Source organism: Chelmon rostratus, chromosome 2 (assembly GCF_017976325.1).
Source record: "Chelmon rostratus isolate fCheRos1 chromosome 2, fCheRos1.pri, whole genome shotgun sequence".
Classification (NCBI taxonomy): domain Eukaryota; kingdom Metazoa; phylum Chordata; class Actinopteri; order Chaetodontiformes; family Chaetodontidae; genus Chelmon; species Chelmon rostratus.
In genome coordinates this window covers 13,074,376-13,091,986 of record NC_055659.1, presented here as the reverse complement: position 1 = coordinate 13,091,986, position 17,611 = coordinate 13,074,376, and the positions used below count along the sequence as shown (strand labels likewise).

General features: G+C 43.7%; 1 protein-coding gene across 3 annotated transcripts in view; it reads left to right on the top strand.

Annotated features, from left to right (window-relative positions):
* The window catches only part of kcnab2a (potassium voltage-gated channel subfamily A regulatory beta subunit 2a), an 85,999-nt gene extending 68,388 nt beyond the window's left edge, over positions 1 to 17,611 (top strand). For all 3 annotated transcript variants that reach the window (XM_041952633.1, XM_041952625.1, XM_041952617.1), the window contains 13 exons: positions 1,263 to 1,306; positions 1,716 to 1,753; positions 2,040 to 2,119; positions 5,958 to 6,002; positions 6,551 to 6,595; positions 6,874 to 6,917; positions 7,195 to 7,281; positions 8,912 to 8,997; positions 9,150 to 9,270; positions 9,887 to 9,981; positions 11,170 to 11,290; positions 13,480 to 13,568; positions 14,696 to 17,611. In XM_041952633.1, coding sequence (XP_041808567.1) covers positions 1,263 to 1,306; positions 1,716 to 1,753; positions 2,040 to 2,119; positions 5,958 to 6,002; positions 6,551 to 6,595; positions 6,874 to 6,917; positions 7,195 to 7,281; positions 8,912 to 8,997; positions 9,150 to 9,270; positions 9,887 to 9,981; positions 11,170 to 11,290; positions 13,480 to 13,568; positions 14,696 to 14,785 — 985 coding nt within the window. In that variant the 3' untranslated portion in view covers positions 14,786 to 17,611. The remainder of the gene's footprint in view (positions 1 to 1,262; positions 1,307 to 1,715; positions 1,754 to 2,039; positions 2,120 to 5,957; positions 6,003 to 6,550; positions 6,596 to 6,873; positions 6,918 to 7,194; positions 7,282 to 8,911; positions 8,998 to 9,149; positions 9,271 to 9,886; positions 9,982 to 11,169; positions 11,291 to 13,479; positions 13,569 to 14,695) is intronic.

Here is a 17,611-nt window from a genome sequence, read left to right as displayed (position 1 = left end):
ATAGTGCTGAGATTTCCATGTTTATTTTAAACGGTTTAGTCAGTGTTTTTGGACTTGGTGTTCAGACCACGTTGAAAGAAATGTTTTGTTAGTCACCACAGCAATTCAACGGTCTTATCATGGCTTCACAAAACACCCACCCACACACACACACACACACACACACACACACACACACAGTCCCACTCACACATGCAGTCACAAGCGCAGTCATGTAACACGCACATCTGCACGCGCACACACACACGCCACACACCTATCTTCTGTCTCCCTCTCTACTCCTTTTCACTGTATTTCTATACAGGCAATCTTATAAAAATAAATTAGATATCCTCCCACACGCTCACTTTGACTCCTGCTCGTGTTACATCATCTCTGATGCCACATTTCTTCTATTTCTCTACACTGCCAGCCCATCTCTTGAGGGAAGCTGACCAGAAGTAGCACACTTCATTTTGTATGTGTAATAATTTCTTAGATCAGCGATAGCTGAAGAAAAGGAGCTATTAAGGTCTGAAGACACATGCCTGAATATAAAGATATAAGCAAATTCAACCAGATCAGTTATTTCAGGGCCCATAACACGATATTGCCTTTTAACTAGGAACCACAGACGTCTTAGACATGTTTAAAAGCTTGCACAAAAGAATCAAAGACCCGAGCAAAGCTGTGATTGTCAGCAGAGGGGTCTGTCCGGGCTGTGATAGGCTCAGAGACGCCAGCTTTAGGAGCAAGTTGTTGAGAGTAGTCGAGCTTCCAGCGCCGCTGTGGGGGATTTCAGTCAGATGGCAGCTGAGGGATCCTGGTGTGCTGCGAGAAATTTCAGTGGATGTCATGGTGGGCCTGCTTAAGACCCACTTCCTCTCTTTGACTTTCCCCTGACATTTCACTGCACACACGCACAGGCATACACACATTCTCATTGTCAGCACACATGTTACTGTCCTTCCTTTACCCATCCTATCTACATGTGTCAGCGCTGCAGTAGATGCAGACTGGCTTCAAATCCATACAAAGCCCTGTTCTTCTCAGCTTCTGTGACTCTAAGCTTCCACTGCAGTAAGAACCTTAAGATCAGACTTTTCTCACATAACAGACGAGTGATAGGGTTGTTTATTTATTAATATGTCAATCAATCAAAGTTCAAAATGAGGCCTACTCTAATGGTCATAACCACCGCCAGAGTGTAGAATATCATATGTATCTGCCACCTCAGTGATGCATTAATATTAATGTACTTCTCTCTGTCTCTCTGTTGACAGAAACCTTGGGAAGTCGGGCCTGCGGGTGTCCTGCCTTGGATTAGGTAAGAGTCTCTTGGATCATGAGACACACTGAAGTTTGCTGCACCCCCAAGACTTTTTTAACAGATTTGCAAGCAGAACTTAGAGCCTTACGGTCCTTTACTCATTTCATTCAAAGCTTTATTCAGACTCACCGTCCAGATAAAAGAGTACACCCAAAAGCACAATAAAAGATCAAGGTTTAAAAGAGAAAAAAATCTCTTATCTTTAAATAGGCAGAACAGAGTGTTTTGAAGTGTGAAAAAATCAATTCCAGTGACTCTGCAAGTTATAAAAGCACTCAAATATATGATGCAAAATCAGTGCCTTTTCTTGACTGTATCTTGTTTCTTGTACAATCTGTGCATCTGTGTGCACATGTGTGTTTATGAGCTTAAACCCTGAACCCACCTTCCCTGTCATCCTCTGTAGGAACATGGGTGACGTTCGGCGGGCAGATAACGGATGAGGTGAGAGCAGATGGATTCTGTCACCTTCAATCAGTCAAAGTTTGGGAATGGAAACCCTCCATGTGATCTGGCGCATCCTGGATTGCTCAACAAGCCTATTTTTACTTATAGTGAAAACATACTGCCAGAGGGAGACAACAGCCAGAGAATAAACACATGTTATAGGAAGACAAAGCCTTCTTTAGTCTTGTGAGGGAAGTTTGATAATTGAAAAGTCCTAACACCTCACATGAGTCTCACCCCATCTTCTCCCCTCTCGGTTCCTTCCCCCCTGCTCTCTCAACAGATGGCAGAGCAGCTGATGACTCTGGCCTATGAAAACGGCATCAATCTGTTTGACACAGCGGAGGTCTACGCTGCTGGAAAGTGAGTGTATCCTGTGCCACAGGTCACTCAGCAGTGACACCAAATATTACCAAGCTGCTCCTATGTGATTCATTCTAAAAGCACCATGTAAATACCACATTGCCACATCCAAACTCAAGGTCAGACAATCTCTGATCTCATGTTTGCGTTGCTATCGATGTGTAGCCATGCAGATAGTTCCAGTTTTCCAGGCGCAATGGCAGTAAATGGAATTTGGTTGCTGCAAAAATTATTCATCAGCAATTTGTCTTTCCAGAAACAAAGTCCTTGTTACCCCACAACCCACAAACATCCCTGTCAACAGTTTCCATTGGGACTATTTAGTCGGCAGAAAGTAGTTCCAGTGATTTATGAAGGGACGCAACAGATTAACATTCATGAGGGTTCAGATATTCATAGTCTAAGTCTAAATTTACAGGACTGACGTTGATGATATATTTAACCTCAGAAAGCAGCCTTGTAGTGCCCTATGTGCCTTATGTAGTGATGGTTTAACTTCCATCATGGATTAATCTGGCTTTGTAGTAACTTGGGTGCTTTGAAATAATCTAAGGGATTATCCATTGCAAACATTATCTCTGATTAACCGCACCAAGTCCTTTTCTAAATCCTCCCAAGAAAATTCTTGTATTGCCATTATGTCTGGGGAGATGCCACAGAATGCCTGTGTCTCGGAAAAGAAAATCAAAAGACAACAAAAACGCAGTAAACATACAGTAGGTCCCAGTGGTTTTTCCTCATTTCTCTCCTAATGCCTCAGCAGCTGTTGCCTGCTAAACGTCATCGCTGCATGCTTTATTGTTCTGCAGAGCTGTCTACAATCTGCCGGTTAAGCCTTGTTGTTTTTAGGATGTGGCCCGAAAGATTTGATCTTTGACACGTAAGTAGATCACCGTGCTACCATAAAACGAACCACAGTTGGACAGATGGACAGATCTGTTTGGGCACTATGTGACAGCATCTCACACAGCTCAGTGTGTGTTGCACAGGTGTTAATCCTGACAGCTTAGAGGAGCTTATATCACACACATACACAGCAGTAGAACACATCGCGCACTTTGCACGTAAGAAAGGATAAAGCTTTCACATGCAGTGCTCGGTTCTGTATTACTGCGATTCCTTCGTCAGTCAGGCTCAGAGAAAGTGAAGCTGAGTCGGTGGCTGTACAGGCAGGCTGCTGTAATGTTGGTTTTTGTGCACAGATACGGGAGGTGTGTAAACTGTGCTCACGCTCCTCGCCTTGCTCAGCGCTTGGCAGTTGTTGGTTGTGTGTTAGGCCTGTTTGTCCTGGCTTAGACAAAAACACAAACAGTCATAAAATAGTCAACACACACAGATATTTAGATATTGATTATGATTCTTAACTAGCGTATCCATCCCAGTATGCAGGCTGCTGTTTCTCGTACGTTTATGAATAAATACGTGTAACTGCACAAACAAACATGCTCTGCTCATCCCGCGTAGCTGCTGTTATCAGCAAACACACATGGTGTCAAAGCATTTAAAAGTATGCGAGTAATTGGCAGAACAGAATTTCCTTCGTCATTTTCTTTCAGGCTTAGACATTTTGATCCAAATGCATAGTAATTGCATGGTATTGTGTGAAGCCAGTGACAAATTGGACGTATAATTACAGAGAAATCTGAAAGTAATACACTTTTATAAAGCCATGAATAATGCAAAATTATGTCATTGGCTTCTGCCATAAGTCATAATATGGACTCAGTTATGGAATGCAGACCAACAGTAATTAATGGACGGATGAATGAAGAAAGTCAACCTGCTCAAGGCACACTGTGCTCTCTTATGGCTCTCAAATTACTCCGGTTTCAGAAGGGCAAGACACAGCGCACTGTGTGGGTGTTTGCCAATGACGCACCCACACATACACACACTGTTATGCACACAGACACGCAGATTTTTGCTCTCAGGGGAGTGCTTGAATCCTCTTTGCTGAAAAAGGTGTGGGTCCAGCTGGTGTGGTCTGAAACAGCCAGCAGTAGTGCAGCACCTACTGTACTCATGCTGCTTGTTGGATCAGCAGACTGTACCAGGCACACACACATGCAAGGAGGAAGTAAGAAAACATTGGGGGTATTATTAACCTTTTATTAACCTTTTTTTAAATAAGTGACAAACACACAAACACACACACACACACAGACAAAATATTAAAGCATGACTCTTATATAAAAACAAAACACACACAAACAAAAGAGAAACTAATTTGACAATATGAAAATTTAAATCATATATTTCTTTACATTTTCGTACTTACTTATTTACTCTTTACTAGCATCCATACATCAATATATAAGTTTCTGCAGAGTGTTGGCACTGACACACATACACTATATACAGTACATATATAAAGATGGGCAGTATGGCTGAAATCAACCTCACAGCACCAGTAGGATCATCTGTCTGGTAACAGTATACAGCATGGCACAGCAAAACATGTGATGTATCACACAGAGAAGATAATTAAGATTGGTAGAAGATAATTAATTATTAACACATGCTGTCACGGAGAAGAAAGTAAAAAAAAACAAAACAAGATGAAGTTGGAGATCAGGGTGTGAAGTGTTTGAGTAACTATTTACAATAAATCTTCTTGCATTAAATACCAAACAGGAAGAAAGGGAGATGTTCACTGTTTGTTCAGTGAGGTCACGTCACAGTGGTTCACTCTGGCTTCAATCAGTTCATTTCAGCAGCATCAGGACAACTAACATGTAATTTCATTATTAATTAATCTGTAGATCATTTTCTCAATTCATTGTTTAGTTGGTAAAATGTCCCAGAGCCCAGGGTGACATCTTGAAATGTCTTGTTTTTTTCTCTGACCAAGAATCCATAACCCAAAGACCTTTAGTTTACGGTCACTAAAGATGAAGAAAAGCAGAAAATCCTCCTGAGCTTTAAAATTGTCAACATTTAAACAGAGTATTTTATGTTGAGAGACTATTTGATTAATTGTTTCAATTCAAAAGGCTTTAGTGGCGTGACCATAATGACTGTACAAATAAGTAATCCTTTCATCTTTAAACTAGACTTTAGACTTAAATCCAAAGGGCCACAATTATAAGAATTAGACCCTGGTTGAATCACGCTGTCATTTTCCTTTAACGATGTTTCCTTCACTAACTGACATTTGTCCAGACTGATAGTCTCCCAGTAGGCTCGTGTCCACAGCTACATGTCTCGACACAGTCCCGACACAGACACACCGGCACCAGCGGCAGCACTAATGTGCCGTATCATCGGTGAGATGAGTAATGCTCCTTGTAGCTCTCAACACACTTGCCTTGACTCTTGCCAACAAAACATTCTGTTTTGTTTGTTTGAAAACGAGCAGCTATCTTTATTCATCAGCTCACCCAAAATGAATCCAAAACAAATCACAGTTGTTACTTTCTTGCCTCTGAGGAGCGTCCAAATACAATTTATGTGAAACTGCCATTACAAGGGAGTGTCTCATTATTTGTCAGAGTGAGAGCACTGGAGAGACATCCTACTGACAGGTTTCTACCCAGCCCTAATGAGCCCCGTGTTGATCGTAATGTCACTCATTAGCACCCCTGTGGCTACTAATGAGTGACATAGCGGTGGCTCCACAGCACAGCTGGGCCGCTGACTCTGACCAGGCAGCTCATTCACACTCACAGCTACAAAACAGGTGCTCTTTCCAGTGAAAGCTCTCTTATGCATTATACAGCGCTTGTGCTTTCTTTAATTCAGAGCTTGAAATCATTCCTCAGACAGTCGGGTGTAGATGCTCTTAGCATTTTAAGACTTATCTTTTTTTAATCGTGCCTTCTCCCCGTCTGCTTCGCAGGGCAGAGGTGGTGCTCGGAAACATCATAAAGAAGAAAGGATGGAGGTACGAGGCACACTTTAATTGAGTTTGGGGGGTTTTAATTTCCGTCCCAGCCAGCCTCCCTAATATCGCATCATCTCCTCCCTTGCACATATTGGGAGGCTGTGTGTTGTGAACTGGAACGGTAAGGTAGGGAGATGAAAGATTCATGCAGGCAGCCATGCCCACACTCCCGCGTCCCTCCTCAAAGATGCTGAATAATGGATGAACTTCTAGTGCCTTGTCTCCTACTTTGTCGGCCTTGGATCGGCATTTGTATAGCTCCGTCAGGTTATACGCCTACAACACTCATTCACTGGCGCTGGCGAGCCCTGGCACAGTCACACTTATTGTGGGATGTGGGTGTGTGTGACATTGACAGAATAAGGTAGAAATGCATGATTACCCGAATGATGTGGGGGAGTTTTTCATCCCAGCGTTTAATACATATAATATAGGGTTTGTGTAGCACTTAGACATCACCAGCTCCAATACTCAAGGCTTTTTTTTCCCCTATAATGCTACGTGTTGCAGGTGTTGTAACAGATGTGTTTTCATTTTCCATTTTTCAGACGCTCAAGTCTGGTGATAACAACAAAGATCTTCTGGGGTGGAAAGTAAGTTTCATCCGGTCGCTTCTTTGACAAAGCTTGCGTGTCCGCACGAGAAACGATCCTCCTTGTATAATTTTGCCCCGCGTGTTTGATGCTCCTGGTAATGCGATCGTGTGTCACCCAAACTGATCTGTTGTCAGGTACTTTCAATGAAGCTGGAACATTTATTAGATCATATTTCACGTAGGATATATGATATTATATTAACATGGAGGGGCTGTTCCAGTCATATACCAAGTAATTGTTTATGACCTGAAGTTTTTTTTTTTTTTTTTTTTTAGAGCGGAGACTGAAAGAGGTTTATCCCGAAAACACATTATAGAAGGTAAGTAACAGCGCTGCAGTTTATTGGATTAAATGCTGACACTACAGCAACAAAATACTTCCTAATTAGTTGCTTTGGCTTTAGGGAGTCAAAGCTGCATTTTTAATAATTGACACACTCTTGGGGTTACTGGAGTGGCAAAGAAAGCTGGGCACATTAACCCTATGAAAATAAATAGTTTGAGAATTTGGCAGTATATATAAATTGGGTTTTTGTAAAGAACGTAATGATGTAGTTTCACCTCCTCGTAACATTTAACTGTGGTGCTTATTTCCAGGTTTAAAAGCCTCTTTAGAAAGACTGCAGTTAGACTATGTGGATGTGGTTTTTGCGAACAGACCGGACCCTAACACACCTATGGAAGGTAACTGTTCTGTTGTCTCTACTTAAACCATTTTGAATTCTCACCTATTTTTTCTAAACCTCTCACACACACTTTCCCCATGTTTTGTCATATTGCACATAAAAAAACCGCACCTCTTTTCCGTCTCTATGACTACAGCAACATGAAGACTTAAATATACAAACCTCTTGTAACTGAAATATCTATTTTTAAATGCAGCGTGTTGTCCTGGCGCTTCCACCTCCACAGTCAGAATGAGGATAGATACTGATGCTGAAGACCTTTAAATGGCAGAGTGCTAACTGTGTGTGGGCTCAGTTGGCCTCACAGCATGCATCTGCTCTCATGTCAGAGTTCCCCTTTGGGTCAGAGTTCGGTCAGAGGTCACCTTTCTGCCTTAGGTTTGATGCTTCACCGGCTCCGGCTCTTTCACCATGCTTCACTGTCCTGTTAGTCAGAAGAAGCTGGTGTTATCTGACCTAAAAGTCAAGGCAATTCTTTTGCCCATCTGCCCTTTAAAGATTGCACACAGTTCACATGGACATCTTTAAGTCTGTGTCTTCAAACCCACAGTAGTTTGGCCATCTGCTGTGTTTTATTCTGGCAGTAGCTGAAGGGCAGTAGCACAGGGGGAAGAGGAGCTGCTGTTCTGTCAGTTTACAGAGAAACCCTCTTAAGCCGAGCACCCAGAGATGATAGGAGGGCTGGTTTGGTTGTCCGAGAGACTTTTCAGAAAGGCGCATCAGCAAGGTAGATAGATGACTGGATGGTAGATTATTGAGGGTCGACACTCCCCTGTTTTATTGCTCTCTGGTGATCCTGATCGCGCCCGGGACACCGCGTTCGCTGTCCAACACGAGCCATATTTTGTTCTGCGGTCGAATGAAACAAATCTTCGCTAAAGACGGAAATTAATGTTGGGTAATGTGAGATTATATTTGCTGTCACACAGGGTCAGACATGGCTGTAAAATGAAATTCCATATCTGATGGCTTTGAATAAAATACAGCGATGTGTCGACAGAATAACACAAGATTAATCTGTATAACGTTCAGTCAGGCCTGGTCAGCACATTAATGGGAAAAACCTAATCCCTGATGTACTTTTCATATCATAATCAAACCTATATATTTTTTTAACCCTCTGTGCTTAAAATACATACTCTGCAGTCCAGTTTGTCAACCTTGTGAAGACGCTTTGTGTATGATTAAACAGAGTTGAGCTGATGCAAATATGCCTGTCATCTCTTATTTATTTCGCTGGGCTCCTTTTATGTTCCCTTGTAGCATGCTGCAGATCAAAAACGACAGATTCTTGTGGATTTTTACATAAATGTCATTCAAGTGTGCCTCGTTATGAATAGATGTCACCCTCATCAGAACGAATCACTCACCATTCTGATTAACATAATCAGCTTTTCCACTTCTCTCCCGAGCAGCCCGGTCCATTTGGATTGCAAATGATAATAAATACGTCTTTCATGATATAAAAGAACAAGCAGCTCAGATACGCATACAGTAGACATTGTCTGCTCGATAGAGCGGAACAGAGAGTCAAAAAAAAACACAGAGAAAATACTCATCTGTAAACACAACACAGAGACTCCAGCATTGACAGTGGATTTAACATTTTTGTGTGTTTTGACTTGCAGAAACGGTTCGAGCAATGACCCATGTGATAAACCAAGGCATGGCCATGTACTGGGGAACATCCCGCTGGAGCCCAATGGAGATAATGGTGACAAGTATTTCTACCATCGCAAAGTTTTGAGTTTATTTCTGACCTTGCTGTATCCTACCTTCACCTCTTCTGGATCCTCTTTACACTATATATGTAGCACTGTGCTGTACGTGAGCCTAATCTTGTTTATTCCGATGTTTTCCCTTCAGGAAGCGTACTCTGTGGCACGACAGTTCAACCAGATTCCTCCCATCTGCGAGCAGGCTGAGTACCACATGTTCCAGAGGGAGAAGGTGGAGGTGCAGCTACCTGAGCTCTTCCATAAGATAGGTGAGCAGTGATTGCCCTGTGCCCTGAGGTCTTCTTATGGTAGGGTGGGGCTACAGAGGTCAGGTGACTGCAATATACTGGACACTCATTTGGACGAAGCCCACTTTTGAGTACAAATTTGAACAGAAAATTGTAGCCTGTGGACACACAAGCCAGAAGACAAGCTAGGTTTGCAAAGGAGCATCCTGTATATCAATTTACAGCACACACACACACACACACACACACACATGCAGTATGTTTTATTATATGAGAATCAACAGAATGTGATATTACTAATATCTCTGGGTGAAAGCATGAAATTTCAACAAATGTGAACAGAAAAAAATCCAGGTAAACTACACAAACTCATCCAGACAAGTCTTGTGTAAGTTGTCACAAATCATGCAATCAACAGTGTGTGACGTGACTGACAGGAGTCCTTTCAGACACCACTGTCACGTCAGCAAAAACAGGCACATCCTAAAATCCACACTGAGCAGATTTGAACTTGTGGACTTGATGTTCCTGACATCGTTTCTCCTTCCAGACACGAAATGAGGTCTGCAGTTCTATGAGAAAGGAAGCGATGGCGTCAGTGATGAATTGGATGATGATTGTATGTTTTTGTCCTCAGGTGTGGGGGCCATGACGTGGTCACCACTGGCCTGTGGGATCATCTCAGGGAAATACGACGGCAGGGTGCCTCCCTACTCTCGGGCCTCTCTGAAGGTAGACGCACCTCGCTCGCTTCTGTTTCCTGTTTTTTCTCTCGCTCTGACCATCCGTGCCGGTGTCACTTCTCCATGTTTCCCTGCCGGTTGCCGGTTGTTTGTTTGTTTGTTTATCGTGTGTTTGTGTCTTTCAGGTTCTGTAACTCTGTGCACACCTCATATCTGTGTGTTTTCAGTGCCATGTTGACGCCATGCACTGTGCGCTTCTTCCCGAGCAGCGCCGTGTGACGCCGTTTGCCAGCTGGTGTCAGCTTAACGCATTTTAGTGCACGCACATGAACGCATACCATACATGTGCACAGAAATGCACATGCACAGAACAACAGCAGTGCAGCATGTGTGCATATTTATTGAAATATGTTTGTTTTTAATTCAACAGTAATGATACCAACACTTTTTAAACTCTAACTAAATATTTAAATTGGTGGATGAATCCTGAAGCAATTCAGTGTTTTTCCAAGTGACTCGTATGTGACCGAGAATCATTTTTTTTAAAGATTTGTTTCCCTCCAAGCGTAAGGGAACTGCACAATAATGAGGAGGAGAAGCAGTTTTAATGATTTCATTCAGTGGACCAGCTGCAGTTTACACATTATGTCAAGAGACCACTTGAAGCTAACACCTGACTTCCTGCAACAATGTGTCCGTGTAGTGGAGTGGCATGTCGTGTACCTGTGAATTGTGTGTCAGTGACTGATCTCCTGGTTCATGAAAGTGGCTCCATGTTGGTGTTGTGCAGTACTTTGGATGACGTGTGTGGAATGTGCTGCTTCCTTGTTTGGTTCAGTGTTGCCTGTGGATGTTTGTGGTATTTTGGCTCTTTAACTCAGTGATTATTCTTACTGGTGTCACTAATCGCATTCTGGTATAATTCCTGATCCTCGATAAGATATGAAGATAACTGTTTTGACTCAGCTGAGCGCAGATATCATATCAACAGGTACAGTTATAGTCAGTTTAAACAGAGAATTCTACTTCCTCTAATGTTTGTAACTTTGTAATAACAACTCTGAACTAAAATTCAGCATTTCAGTGAGCGTTGCCATAGCTGTGTTTCTCTGACCGAGGCGTAGGCTGCAGGAGACAGAGGCACTTGTTTAAAAACAGGCCCTGGTGACACGGGAGCTGCGGCGCAGCGGTGTGAGCAGGGCTGTGTTTTTGAGCAGGTGTGCTGTGTTTTCGACAGGGTTACCAGTGGTTGAAGGACAAGATCTTGAGCGAGGAGGGCCGGCGTCAGCAGGCGAAGTTGAAAGAGCTGCAGGCAATCGCGGAGCGGCTGGGCTGCACTCTGCCCCAACTCGCCATCGGTACGCAGATACACTCTGCCGCTCTCTCTCTTTCTGTCTGTCTGTCCGTCCCTCGGCCTCGGACGGGCCGAGGTCAGCGACGCTCTCGCAGCTGACTGGCTTGACTGTGGTTGTGTTTGTGTTGTCATGTGTCTGTGCTGTGATGACTGCAGTTTTTAAAAAGACATTAATGAGAAAGGGAGAGTGGGAAACGAGTAAATAGGGAGAAAATGGACAAAAAGAACGTAAAAGGTAAATGTTGTATGTTAAAGGGACATAAACTCATATATAACCTTTAACATGGTCTCTCTGGGACCAGAAGCAGTTGCATCAATATTAATATAATCCCCAGGATCTTTCCCTTTGAATACATTAAAACTGTAAATATGAACATAAGGAATGCAAACATGTTTGCAGTATATATTTGTATGTGCAGTTCTGTGGCTCTCCCGGGTGTTGACATGTATTTAACACTTTCCAGCGTCAGCATTAAAACAGCGTCCCAGACATAAATCCAGCGAGTGGCCGATATCGATTCACTGCCGGGCGGGAAAGTGAGAATGTGCAAACCCCTGCAGACGCACGCTCCTGCGAGGGCCGTCAAAGCGTCAGACGTTCGGGACGCAGCGACTAAATCTGGGACTCCCTCTCCTATCTCGCCGCAGATCGAGGCAGATTTCTCAACCTCGCAGTAATGCAGTGTCATAGATTAGGTTTCACGGCCCATTAGCGGACACCCTCATCTCTCCCGGTTACTATAAATCCTTCGAACGCTGCTGAAGGCAGAGATTAATGTCCAACATATAGTCCTCTACATCACTGTGGCGCTCCAGTATTGAATAAAAACTATATAATAATGACAGACTCCTCTCTGCCTTTGCCTTGATACTGAGGCCTCCTGCTCCTGGAGCAGGTGGGAAATCCAGGAATCAGGTGGTTGTGAGAGAGAGAATAGCGTTATTAGCTGTTGTGGGTGTTTCACTGGCCCGAGGGAAGGTCTGCGCTCATGTCAATCCAGTGCAAGACCGTCAGCTGGTGTCATTTTTGACCATTATTCCTATGTTGGTGGAGGATTTGTGTAGAAATATAACCCCACTATTTAGCCTTTATGCTGTAATCTGCTTACAAGAGTGTTTCCCTCATTTGGAGGGGAGGGGGGGGTTGTATTGCATAATACAGCTTTCCATTATAACAGCACACCAAGCAGGGCTGAGGTCTTTCTGTTCTGTTTTATCAGAGAGGTCACAACAAAGAGTGCAGTGGTGGGATTTAAATAAGGACATTTACTCCAATATTGTACTGAAGGGACATTTTTATGTACTTATACTTGAGTATTCCCATTTTATACTTTCTACTTCTACTCCACTACATTTCAGAGGGAAATAATGTACTTTTTGCTCCTCGACACTTATTTCACCACTGATCCAATATGCTGGATTGATATCGTCACACACGCTGACCTTATTAAGCAGGTCACTGATCCGCTTAATAAGGTCAGTATGGATTTGTCCACGACATGACTGATTAAGCACACTTTGTTTGTCACTGTCGTTTTGAAAGTGTTTCGTTCGGTCGTGACAGACTGCTGACCGCCATCTTACCTGCATAAAATGATGAGGTCACTGAATGTCGCTAAGTCGCCGGAATCAGTTTTGGTAGGAAAAAAATGTCACGGCTAAAGGTACAACCTAACTTTTCAGAAAAAATGCAGTTATAGATAAAAGTATCCAACAATTACACAACAACTAAAACAAATTAGCTTCCTCTCAACCGTCGACACCATTAAAGACCTGCTGGTCACATGTTAATTCAGAAGTAATAGTAATAAGAGGATATGATAATGGAAGAAGATGTTCTGCTCCACAGTGAGTACTTTTACTTTTGATGGTCTCAGGAGTTGAGCTTGTAGTGGAGTATTTTTCTATGCTGTGGTATTTAAAGGATTTGGTAAAGTGTTGAAGAGTGTGTGTGAGTGCTGAGTGCTGAGGTTATAACCAGTTCTGATTTTGTTATAGTTCACTTATGGGCAGGAAACGCTGCAGCAGTTTTATCAGCATGTTTTAGTCATGTGAGAACTCAAAAAACAGTGTGCTGTGGAAATGTTGTGCTCTGTGTGTGTGTGTGTGTGTGTGTGTGTGTGTGTGTGTGTGTGTGTGTGTGTGTGTATAGTGGTGGTGGGGGTGTCATTGCTGTTTACTGGTCTCCTGCAGCGTGGTGCCTACGGAACGAGGGGGTGAGCTCTGTCCTTTTAGGGGCGTCCAACACCGACCAGCTGATGGAGAACATAGGAGCAATACAGGTGAGGCCACAGGATGCGTGTGTGTGCGTGTGTGTGTACGTACGTGTGTGTGTGTGTGTGTGTGTATGTGTCACGTGTTTGTCGTCCTGCAGATCAAATCAGTGGTTTAATTTGTGAAAATGTGACCTGACCTGCTTCACGAGGCCCTGCATTGGTGCCGGAGCAGCAGCCCCCTCTCCTGGGTACAGCTCGGCCTCTTGGGCAGTTTGCTGCTGCACGCTTGGGTGCTTTACTGTACCGAGTTAATAAGGTCAGCGGAGTATCAGTTGCCAGGGGGATTGGAGACAGGCTTACGGCCACTTCTTCCTCCCCTGATAAGATGCACTCTTTTAATGGGGTTTTCAGACCGGCGGGGGTTTGCGTCCTCTCCTCACATTATGTCTGGCCTGCAGTAAAGAGCATTCCTGCTCTTCTCATGCTTTGTGTGGCTTCCTGTGTGTATGTGTGTGTGTGTACACACATTAGTATACTAGATGTGTGCACGCTATATACATATGTCTCCTCTCCCTTAGTACGTTTGATATTTCACATTTGAATTGCTATGCTCACATTTCCCCAGGGCTCCACAGCATTCCTGTTACCAGGAGTTTTACATGAGGGACCCTGAAATAGACACACAGTCCCTCATCTGGACAGGAAGCCCACATAAAACTCTTTTTTTCATTTAGTATTCATTTAATGACCACACTGTAAGAAAGGAAATGAGAGAACAAATTATCTTTTATATTTTGTACATGGGAATACTTTTAATTTGATTAAACAATTTGTCTATTTTAAAGTATTTTCTGGATCCCTCAAAATCAAATTTAAGTGAAAAAAACTATAATAATGAACAATATAATAATATAACACTGACAGGAGGCATGCTGCTGTGCAATGTGGACTTTTACTGCAATAACTGTAGAGCATTTTCCTAATAATAAAATTTGAAGGGAGGATTTTTACATTGTCTAAAGCAATACTTTCTCCACGACGTTGGTGACCCTGAGTCGCCCTTCAGCGCTATCTAGAGGCTGTGATGTGCAACTGCAGACAATTTCTAAAGGACTGTTAAACAATAAACACCCAAACCCACAGACAGTAAATACCCGAGCATCTTCACCCTTTGTGTCTCTTTCCCGTCGCAGGTTCTTCCAAAGTTGTCGTCGTCCATCACACACGAGGTGGACAGCATCCTGGGGAACAAGCCGTACAGTAAAAAGGACTACCGCTCCTAACGCGCAGCGCAGCCCCGCCCGGCAGGGCTGCACCCGGGCTGCAGCCGCAGCGCCCCACCTTTGCCTGATCCTCTGTTTGCTTGAGCTTTTACTGAGTGAGACCCTGGCGCATGAGTCTGGCCACACCAAGGCCACCCAGGGCACCTCATTTAGAGTCACAGGGATAAGATAAGAAAAGGGGGAAAAAAATACAATCACCTCCACAGGAGAAGGAAGGGATTGACAAAGAAAGACGCAAGTGGGAGAGAGGTTAGGGATATGCGCTCATACTTAAATCAGTTATACAGTCAATTCAGCTGAACGTATTTTAAAAACCGTAGACTAAAATATCTTTTTAAAAAAATAAGCACACGCTTGCTTGGCAGCCAGATTTCTTTTTGGTTGTATTTTTTTTCTTTTTGTGCTGTTTTTCTTTTTCTAAAACTGAATGCAACTAAAAGGAAGATTAAGTTCATACTGTGTGAATATACGAGAACTACTCTGTTGCACATGTACCATAGCCATGCATTTGTTCCTTGGATGTTCTGTTTACAAACGTGTGTGTACTGTACTGAGTCCGTCAAGGTTTCTCTGACAAAACGCTCTTTGTGTGGTTGACATCATCGGTGTATGAGCCTCGTTGCGGGCAACAATCAGCACTTTAGTATTGTCGGTCTCGGTGTTGGAGGGTAGTTGTGAGGAGGGGAGAGGATGCAGAATCGTATGGCCTCTTGTTACTCCTCATCCTCCCTCTCTATCTTTGCCAGCAGTGCGTTCGTCCGGCCTGATGCTCCAACGCTCCTGCTGTCTGAGCGCGGCGGTCAAGATGAGGAGGGAGGGGGGACAGAGACGCTCCTCTTCCGTCCTGGCCCTCGAACCATCCGCAATGACGAGTCAGGGGCCGATGTGTCAGGGCGGCTCGTCTGCCACTGAAGAGATTAGCTATTTATTCGCCCCCAATGGTAGAAGCTACAGTCTCGTTAAATCAAATGCTTCACTGTGTTCCCCAACCTCTGCTTCCAGGCTGAGGATTTACTGGACAGGAAGTGGTCATATCTGTGCTTGGCGCCACATCTCATGGAAACTTGTCCTTGATCAAATTCTGTTCAAGTATTTTGCCTTATTTACAGTTGCATCAGACTGTGCTGTGGGCTCTCAGCGTAGACGAACGGCTTGGCGGGCGCCTCCGTGGCCCATGCGTACGGGAAGGCTGACCCGTGGACGCGGGGGAAGACGTGGCGTATGCCCAGTTAATCAGTGAGTGGCGGCAGCAGCTCAGGGAACAGCAGGTGGTTGTAGTCGTGTGTTGGCGTGCACATGGTCAGGAGGTTGTATTTACTCGTCTGTTTGTCTTTCATGTGTGGACACTGGGGAGGACCAGTGACATTTTCAGCGTGGCTCGAGCCAAAGATCTCCTCCTCCTCCTCCTCCTCCTCCTTCTTCTTCATCATCTCTCTTTGACGACACGGTTTCACTCTCACTTCCCGCAAGATTATAGAACTCATCTTGACGCATGTGCTCTCCAGCTTGTTATCTATCATAGTATGGACTTTACTCCATATATATCTTTACTTGACAATGCAGTTATACTAGTGAACAAATACGTCCTTCATATACAGAATGCATAGTACAGCTACTCGCTTTAGGATCGGTAAGGTTCGTCTCAGGCCACATACGAGCTGAGACGTGTCAGAAGTATTATTGCAAAATTTGACGCCACCCTGTATCATTCTTTCTCCTCTGGGTGCTCTCTTACTGTGATTAAAGCACAAGTGGATAGCATGCGATACATCCTCAAAGCATGGACCCTCTTCACCCGGGACGAGCAAGGTTATGCTACTCCGCTTACTAACACGTGTAGATAACAGATCTTAACTAACAGCTGATAAACTATTGATTCTTAGCAGAAATAAAACCAGTACAGATTAAGTCATGTTAGTGCGAATGATGACGTGAATGAGCTGTGGGTGCTTCTCGGTTACAGTGGAGGGAACAATCAAAGCGAGAGTTGACGTGGGGGATTTGCGCGGTTTACAGTTCGTTAGTCGTTAGTCCTCCGAACGTCTCTGCTGTTGATCCTGTTTGTGTGTATGTGTGTGGGGGGCAAATAAGCCCTTGCTTTAACCTGTTGTATAAATTGATCCCTGTATATGTTTGATTTGCTGTGTCTGAGTGACTAAAACTGGGGATGTTTTCTCAGGAGAGGGAAAAAAAGAAGCGAAGAACATGCAGTTCTTTGAGTCTGTGGAGTTCCTGTGTCTTCATTTTTTCATCTGCAGGGAAAAGACTTGGAGGAAAAGTTTGCTTATTTGCTTTCTTGCCAAGAGTTGGAATAAAAAGACCACGCTCATATTTCTGCTAAATGCAAAGCTAACGTTATCGCCAGCAGCCGGCTAATTAAGCTTAGCATAAAGCCCGAAAACAGGGACAACAGCTAGTCTGACTCTGTCCTAAACTGACAAAATCCACCTACCAGCACTTCTAAAGCTCAGTGATTAACAAGTTAAATACTGTTTGTTTATTCCATGCAAAAACCTTTCGATTTGTTCCCCATTACTTGAACGTGAACCCAATCAATCCAAACCCCAGCTAGTTACTTCTGCAACACCCAAATACTAACTTATGCCCTAATGATTACGACCCACTGGCAGTGAACAGATCGCCCCTTCAAAAATAATCTCCACAGCAGACTAAACTTCCTGTCCCAGTGTTGCGTCAAGTAGTCGCTGCGTAGCCTCCAGATGAGTTTGTTCGTTCATTTGCCCCTCCTGTTTTACTCTGCCAGTCAGTCCTACACTGCCTGGAATCCCACAATGCCTTGCAAAAAAAAAACCACACAGACAAGCA